At 58.5% G+C, this 8,128-nt stretch overlaps 1 protein-coding gene across 1 annotated transcript in view; it reads left to right on the top strand.

The window, feature by feature from the left end:
• The window catches only part of LOC103900603 (protein CEPU-1), a 153,451-nt gene extending 145,458 nt beyond the window's left edge, over window positions 1-7,993 (top strand). The window contains exons 7-9 of the mRNA XM_009281306.1: window positions 1,860-2,011; window positions 6,109-6,141; window positions 7,812-7,993. Coding sequence (XP_009279581.1) covers window positions 1,860-2,011; window positions 6,109-6,141; window positions 7,812-7,993 — 367 coding nt within the window. The remainder of the gene's footprint in view (window positions 1-1,859; window positions 2,012-6,108; window positions 6,142-7,811) is intronic.
• Window positions 7,994-8,128: the final 135 nt, after the last annotated feature.

Here is an 8,128-nt window from a genome sequence, read left to right as displayed (position 1 = left end):
AAGACGCGAGGTTGGAGGGGGGGGGGGGGGGGGGACAGGGGACGGGACACAAAATGGGAGGGCACGCACCGACCCCATGCAAGCTGTGCCCAGTGCCAGCAGCTTCGGCGTCGGCTAACCAGGCCCGTCTCGGTGATGGGGCTGCGGTAGCTGGTCGAATCCCTGATAACCCTTGGCTCAACCTGGGTTTGGATGCGGAGGCAGGTCCCCTCCGACAGCAGGAGGTTGTGCTTGTCGGGGGCTAATCCGGACGTCTCGGCAGGTGGCTGGCATCCGCGGGGCCCGCCGCTCGTGGCAGGGGGGGCCGTCGCTCGGTATCTATTAAAAGCAGGCCAGGGGTTTATATTTAACTCAGCGCTGTCTGCGTGGTGGAAAATAGATGAGGGGCATTTGAGGAGGGGGGGGATTTTTACAGGAGCCTCTGTCAGACGGGTTTTGGCCTCCATCTGGCTAGGCAGCGCGGGCGGGATCGCTGCTGCCCGTGCCTCCGGTTTACGGTCTCATGGTAAATCCCCGCTTGGGTGAAGTATAATGGCCAAAAGCGATATTGGCAGTGCAAATCCAAGTACTTAGGAGTGGATGAAATCCCTGTCATCTTTTTAAACGCTTTGGCTAGAAGGCAGCATCACCTCCTTGCTCTTGGAAAGGCGGAAGGAATGTGGTGTCGGTCGAGGGACAGGGTTTGCTACGCCGCAGAGATGGCCTGCCCAGTGCTGGGGTGAAAGTCACCCTTTTAGGTCAACCGGCAGCTCCCGTTGCCCCGCCAAAGCAGCAGCACAGGGCCGTGGCTGGGGAGCGAGGAGCGGAGCAGCGCAGCCAGGGGTAGGGTTCCACTCTGTCTCTCTCTGACCCCAAGCAAAGCTTTTTTAACCCATTTTTGCATTGCTTCTCCCTGGGAAGCCCAGAGGGGCCGTGGTGCATCCAAACACAGGACGAGCCATGCAGGTCACTAAATAAGGAGGCATGTTTTAGCCGAAAAAGATGCTACAGTAGGTACAGGGGAGGCTGGGGCCCCCTGCCTAGGCTGTTTTGGGAGGAAAGGAGCAGGCGGAGTGTACAAAGTGGCGGATGTTTGCTTGGCAGATGAAAGGCTTCGCTCAGAAGTAGGTCAGATCACGAGGGCCCGTGAAGCAGCGGCAAGAGCGGGCTCAGCCCTCCCGGATCGGGGTGATAATGGGGATTCAGCACCTCCCAGGAGGAATTAGCAAGTAAAAGAGCCGCAGGAGCGAAGTGGGAGGGGGACACCAGTTCAGGGAAGTCAAAGCACTTGGTTAAGGCTTCACCGTTTGCGATGGCTGAGAAGTGCCTCCCCGTTACGTGGTGCAGAGCTTGCCACGGTCGCGGCATTTGGGTCCACCAAAGCATGCTGCCAGCCCCGTCAGGGGCGTGTGGGGAGCTGACGGGGGTCAGGGAGGGGGAAGGTGCGAGAAGGCATCCCACAGAGCTGGGAGGACCAAGGAGCCCTCGAGGCCAATGTGAGAGGGAAGCCAGGCTCTTCCGATGGGTGGGAAGGAGCCTTTCCCAGGTACCCTCCTTGGGCGTGTGAGCATCCCGCCCTCTGCATGGCATTTGGCAAGCCCCAAAGCCATCCCCTTCAGCAGTGACTGCATCTGTGAGGATGCCTGTAGGCATCATGGGGACGGTGTGGGCTGGCAGCTAAGGGACGAGACCCAACAGAGCAGCGTACATCTCCCATATCTCTCCCAATACCTTCCTTTCTCCCTCTTCATGCCTGACCTTTCTCCTAAGCTTGATGTCCCTGCTCTCAGGCAGGACCAGGGGATAGCAGGTCATGGAAAATAGCGGGTACTTCTCCTCCTGACTCCCCATGACCCTCTCCCCTTATGCCTTTCTCCCAGGCTGGCTGAAGGACAGAAAGGACTGAAAGTGGAGAACAAAGCCTTCGTCTCCAAACTGACTTTCTTCAACGTCTCCGAGCAGGACTACGGCAACTACACCTGCGTAGCCTCCAACCAGCTAGGAAACACCAACGCCAGCATGATCCTCTACGGTGAGTAGTGCCGAGGGAGCTGGCTGGGGAGGGGGCACGGCTTAACGGTGAGACCGCCGACGTGCGAGACACGGGAAGGGTCTCTCTTGTCTTTTGGGGGAAAGGTGCGTTTGCTGCTGATCCTTTCTGCCCCGGCACGTGGGTCGGAGGTCATGGTGAGCCCAGGGAAAGTGTGAAAGCCTCCAAACCTAACTCCTGACTCAGGCCCCATGTCTGCCACTGCTCTCAGATGTTTGGCACCGTGTTCAGGGTCCGCTGTCGATGCAAAGTTAGGACTTGGCTGCAGGTCTCCATCTTCTCGCTCTGACAAATACCTAGGAGAGTCTCTGTTTCAAGGCATCCTCCTGTGTTGATCGGTGGGAGGGGAGATGGCGCTCAGGGTCGTCGCGGCAAACCTTCAGGACCACGCTGCAGGCTGCCATGCGGTGCACCCCGTGGAATAAACGGCCCCCGTGGCTCCGCCACCTTCCAGGTTGCGTTTTCCGCTCCTGCCAAGCAGATATATTCTTACTGACGGTGCCAGTAAGAGAGAGGTGGGAAGGTGCAGAGGGCGGGGAGCGGGAGCAGCTTTGTGCCCTCATCCGGGGGCTGTTTTCTCTGTGTGCCGGAGCTGTGGTGACAGCGATGCATCCATCTGACACCGCTCACGGCCGGGAAGGGCTGTAATTGCTCGACACATTTGTCAAGCCTCTTCAGGCAGCAGCAGAGCCAGAGCAGAGGGCCGCGCTCCCCAGATCCCTCTCACAGCCACTGAGAGCCGGAGATAGACGGCAGACCTTGTCCCCGGCCACTGCCGTGGGGATATTTCCCTGCCAGGGATATTGGGGCGGGTGGTCCTCACTGCTGAACCGTATGGGAGAAGCGGGGCTTGGAGACCTCCGTCCTCTCCTGACGTCACCCCGACATTGTCTTCCTCCTTGCCACCCTCCCTCCCCCTGGCAGACCCACCCCATGGCGAGCGCTGACCGTGGGTGACGTTAATACCAGTCTGTGGTAAGTGAACCACGGGGCGGTGCGGAGGTTGGCGTTAATCACCGCTAAGAGCGTTTGATGGAAAGCACCGGTTTCCTACGGCCTCGAGCCATCCTGGTATTGCAAACCCTTTCCTAGCGTGTACAAAGGATTTAATTAAACCCACAGAGACCGTGCAGGAGACCCCCTCTTCCGGAGGAGAGACGGGGCTGGAGCGCAGCAGCGTCCCGGTGGGTCCAAACGTGGGGCCTCGGCCAGCTTGTAGGCGTGCGATGGTTGCAAGAAGTGGAAGGAAAACCCAGTAAGAGAAAGGAAGCGTTGCGGGGTAGGAGGAAGGCTGTCCCTGGAAAGCCGGTCTCTTTGCCGCTGTCCCCCTGCGTGTCTTTGCAGAAGGCAGTGCCCATCTCGTGTCTTCCTTCTGTTGTCGTGTACGTGCGTGAGAAGCTTTTCTGGTTCGGCGTGAGTGGGCGCGGTGACCAGCTTGGCAGGGGCTGGGTAGGTGCTTCTGTGGTGTTTGTCACCCTTTTGTAACGGCCCTGCAGTGTGTTGTGTCACTCCCCCCTCTAAAGCAGCACACCCTTTTTTCCTCCCGGATAGTTTTGTTCTCCCTGGAAGGGGGACGATGTATTGGCAACCAGTTGCCATCATCCCAGGCATCTGCATCGTCCTGGGCATGTCCCATGTCGGTGTCTTTGCAAAGTCACAAATAATCGATCGTCATGTAATTTTTCTCTTCTGTTGTTTTCTCCCTGAGCGCACAAGCTCAAGCAGCGTGCGCCGGGCAACTTGCAAGGCTCCGTGCTGCAAAGCATTGTGTCCCTGGCTGTTCTGCCTTGTCTTTTCCTCGCCTCTTGTTATTGTATGTCTGGAGAGGAGCAGAGGGGGTGACGAGCTTTCCTTGTCCCCAGGTCCCTCGGTGGGGCGGCTCAGGGCTAGGAGGCTGGGCGCTTAGCGGCGCAGAGCACACCGGGATAGCGGGCAGTCCTGAAGCATGTGTCGGGTTGTTTAACGCATTGTTGCAGCATGGTGAGCAAGGTGTGCTGAGACCCTGAGAAGCAACGTCCCCTTCTTGCTATCCTCAGGGGGGGGCTGGATGTGGTTCAGGGAGCCCCAGCCCCAGCGGTTTCTCTGGGGAGAGCGGAGGATGCCGGGCTTTCCCGGGAAGCGCGCTCTGCAGCCGCAGGGCCTTGCCGAGCCTCGCCGTGGGGCCGGCGTCGCAGGAAGGGCTCGTCCTCACCCGCTGTTGGTATCGGCAGTTGCGTCGGGTTCCCCTGAGCTGTGGCAGAGGAGTTCGTCCCTTCTCGGATGCTCGGCTCCGTGCCCACAACAGCCCCGATGTAGAGCTAACATTGGATGTTAATGAGCCTAACAACCATTTGTTCCCCAAAAAAGTCCGTGCTGTAAGTGATGAACATTAGCGTCTTTACCTGCCCATTAAGCCATCATTAGCGTTGCCTAGGAACTATCTCGGCTCTCTTTCCCACCGGCCTTCCTGGTAATCGGTGCCCCCAGTAACCCCATTTTTCGGGGAGATGGACACCTCCGGCACCACAGAGCTGCCCCGGCCTGGGTCCATCCTTAGGGTGGCTGTGCCAAGCCGGCTGCGCCAAGCCCCCGGCGTAGCCTGGGCTACGTGAACGTAGCCTCAACGTAGCCCAAGCCTCCCTACGGGTTTATGGGATTAAAATCTTAAATAGCGTGGGACCTTGGTCTGGCATCCGCAGATGCAGCCTGGATGAAAAGCCCCCCGAGTTAAAGACAACTTCTCCCTGCTGGCAGCTTTGAGAGCTGTCAGGTATTGGGTTTCTAACCCATGAGCAATGTTTTTTATGACTCATGCCGTCATGGCAGCGTTGGGCAGGACGCAGTGAAGCGCCCTGCCAAAGTCTTAGCCTATTTCATGATCCCTCTTAGCTTCGTCAGTCTGACTGTGACTCCCATCAGGGAATGAAACCAGAGTCCTTTGACCGGCCGTAATTTCCACAAAGCCACATTGATTTAATGATCCTTTCAGTCTTTATTAATTGAGTCCCCTCAGGGGGTGATGGTTCCCTAGGCTGCCCTAACCCACGGCAGACCCGAGGGGACCATGACGCGTGGTGGTCCCCTGTCTCCTGGCGCAGGGCTCCCTGGCACCGCTGGGAACAACACCCCCCCCTGTAACTGGCAGCAATGCTTTTGGCCCCACGCGCCACTATCGAGCGTCATAGGGCTGAGCTCGCCGGTCCCCAAGCAAACAGATCCTTCGGTCCGGCGATTAATGTGTCTTTATTTATTGTAATGAAACATGAGAGGGAAGTGGCATGCGATGGCTGCGCTACCTGTGGCATGAGAAACATCTCACCCGTGCGTTTTTGGGGGACCAATTTTGTGTGTATCCCCTTTTCCTGAGGCCAAGTGAGTGTTTTGGGGTTCTTCCCCCCCCAAAATGGATGTTTAATCCCTGTGGGTACCGTGACGTGAGCCTTTCCAGGGCCGTGCGACAGAGGCTAATGTAGCATACATCTTTTAATCTAATTTTTCAGGGAGGTCAACTAGTGCTTTATTTAACATGTAGCACTTGTTATAGGCCTGCCGCCTCATTCAGCGGCTCATTTGGTGCTGTCTGTGATGTGATGGAGTGCTCGGTGAAACCACATCATTTTGCGGAGTTGGGGAATAAAAAAGCCCTCCGCTTCTCGCCCGTCATGCGGTCCACGTGGCTTCCCAGAGGCTGGTGTCGGGCGATAAATCCATTTGGGATGTTGCAGGGTTATCAAGAGGGATGGGCACCGAACCCGCGCTGGAGGGGAACAGGAGGAGCACGGGGGAGAGCTGAACCCCCAAAATCCCCCAAATAGCAGCCCCTGCGCGTTGCTTCTTGCTCGGGGTGCAACTGCAGACTTTGCCGGGGCCGCTCCCAGGTCTCAGCAGGCGGCTCGTCTCAGCTCATGTAGTACTCTTCCCGGACAGGGGGACCGTGGCCCCAGATGACCAGGGCACGATTCGGGAAGCATCATCACACTTACTATCCCATCTGCTTGTTTTCCCTGGCCCCAGGTCGAGGGCAGGCTGAGCGAAGCGTCTCGAGCCTGCGTTTTCCATTGCCCTCTTGCCTTAACTTTTGCTTGTTCTTTAATTTTTAGAAGAGACAACTACCGCTCTGACACCCTGGAAAGGTCAGTAATTCGGGGCCCCTGCAAACGCCAGTGCTCCCCCTGCTCCGTTTCCCCGTGGGCCCCTCCAGCTCCCGCCCCAAGTTGTCCCGGCGGGAGCTGCAGCACACGCCACCTCGACCTCCCGCCCCACCACCCCACCGCTCCCGCTGGTATAGCGATGAATTAGGGCTTTCTCGCTGTTGTCTAGCTGCCCTCCCACCCTGCCTCCTCCCTGCCGGCCTACTGCGCCCATCTGGCGGTCGTCAGTGCCCTCTGCATGCCTTGTCCCCCGCTCCCTCCCCATCGCCGCTGCGCTCTCCTCCCTGTCACCGGGGCGAAAGCAGGAATGTCTCTGTGGTCCGCTTTCTCTGTGTTGCCGTGTAAATGGGTCTTGCGGCTGGTCCTTCCTCCTCTGGGATGCTTCTAGCACCTTTTTTCTGGGATGCGGTAGGGGTGGAGAGGTGTCCGGTCCTCTTCCCGGTGGCCAGGGCGGCTGGCGCTCTGCCATGCAATCTTATTGGCCGGCCAGCTGGCTTGGTGTCATCTTGATTTTGGGGCTTCATAGCCAGGCGGCTTCATTTGTGATGCATTGTGTGGTCAGCCCTCGGGATGACTTGTTGGGAGGGCTACGGAGGTAGCGCAGAGACAATCGTGTCTCCAGATCTGCCCTTGCGCACGGCTTCCTGGCCGTGCCAGGATTTGGGGGCTAAGTGGGAAGCATTGTGAGGTGTCCGTGAGTGTGTTGGAAGAGTGCTACTGGCGGGAGACCGAATGGTTAATGGTTCTCAGTGCCCCAGTCGGGCTTTGAAACGAGGGGATGTGTCCTGGGGTTTCAAAAGCGCAGGTCGATCAGACCTCGTGAGCAGCCCCGCTCCGGCAGGGCGCCAGCCTGGATGCCTTCCTGAGATCTTTTCCCAGCCCGGTGTTCCCCTGGGCCAACTGTTTGGGGTGTTTTGGTGAAAGCCACTGGGTCAGGCACCCTCCACATCCTTTCCCATGGTGAGCTATGAGCTCCTCACCCGCCGTGATCCCCAAAGGCGTGGATGGGCTTGGCTCTTCTTGACCACCCTCCTCGTCCCATCTCGTTCTTCTTGAGATGGTCTGGGCCCGTGGGCAGAGCGCGTTGTCAGTGGCGAGCCCCACACGGGCTCTGGGGAGGCGCAAAACACCGAGTCCTGAGTGTAGTGTTGCTGGTGGTCTCTCTACTGGGTGGGCAGGTGGTTATTGTGTCCCCCCCAAGGTAGACAAGTGGGGAACAACAGGGCGGTCGCCCTGTGCCCGGCTCACCGGGGCTGGCAGGGTGCGGGCAGTGTTGGGCAAAAGCTATCATTTCCCCTACAAGTGTGGCTGGAAACTTGGGCAAGTTTTGGAGGAGGGACAAAGGGCGTTGGAGGAGGTTGGTGGCCGGCGACGAGCATGGGGACTTGGGACGGGGACTCGGGGCTGAAGCGGGACCACCGGGGGTTGTGTCCCAAAGACCGGGGTCGGTGGGGCGGCTGGCGCCGTGCTCTCGAGGACGGCACGGGTGGATGGGGGTGCCCAGGGAGCTCTTGCACGGGGCAATGCCACCACGTGCAGTAGTAACCGGGGGCCCAAATGGTGTGGTTTTGTTGGGGTTTTTTGTTTGGGTTTTTTATGGTTTTTGTTGGCTTTGTGGCTAACCACGCGGGCATTTCTCTCCCTTCCCGCAGGCCCCGGCGCAGTGCACGATGGGAACAATGGCGCGTGGCGGCGGGGGCCGGCGACGCGGCGGCGGCGATGCCCACGGCCAGCGAGTGCGAGCAGAAAGGAGAGGAAGAAGAAGAAGAAGAAGTGTTCACTGTTTCCGAAAATAATCATAAGAATTGAGAGAGTATCCGGCCAGGCCACCTAGGGGAGGGGGAGAGAGGAAAAACACGCAAAAAACCGCAACGGGAATTTGGAAAGGAGAGAGGGAAAAAAAAAATAATCCAAGGCTTCCTGCTGTGAAGATGCAACGCGACTGAGTCTTTTTCTTTTCCCCCTGTTT

Source organism: Aptenodytes forsteri, unplaced genomic scaffold, assembly GCF_000699145.1.
Source record: "Aptenodytes forsteri isolate BGI_AS27 unplaced genomic scaffold, ASM69914v1 Scaffold324, whole genome shotgun sequence".
Lineage (NCBI taxonomy): Eukaryota > Metazoa > Chordata > Aves > Sphenisciformes > Spheniscidae > Aptenodytes > Aptenodytes forsteri.
This window is presented reverse-complemented; position numbering and strand designations above follow the sequence as displayed.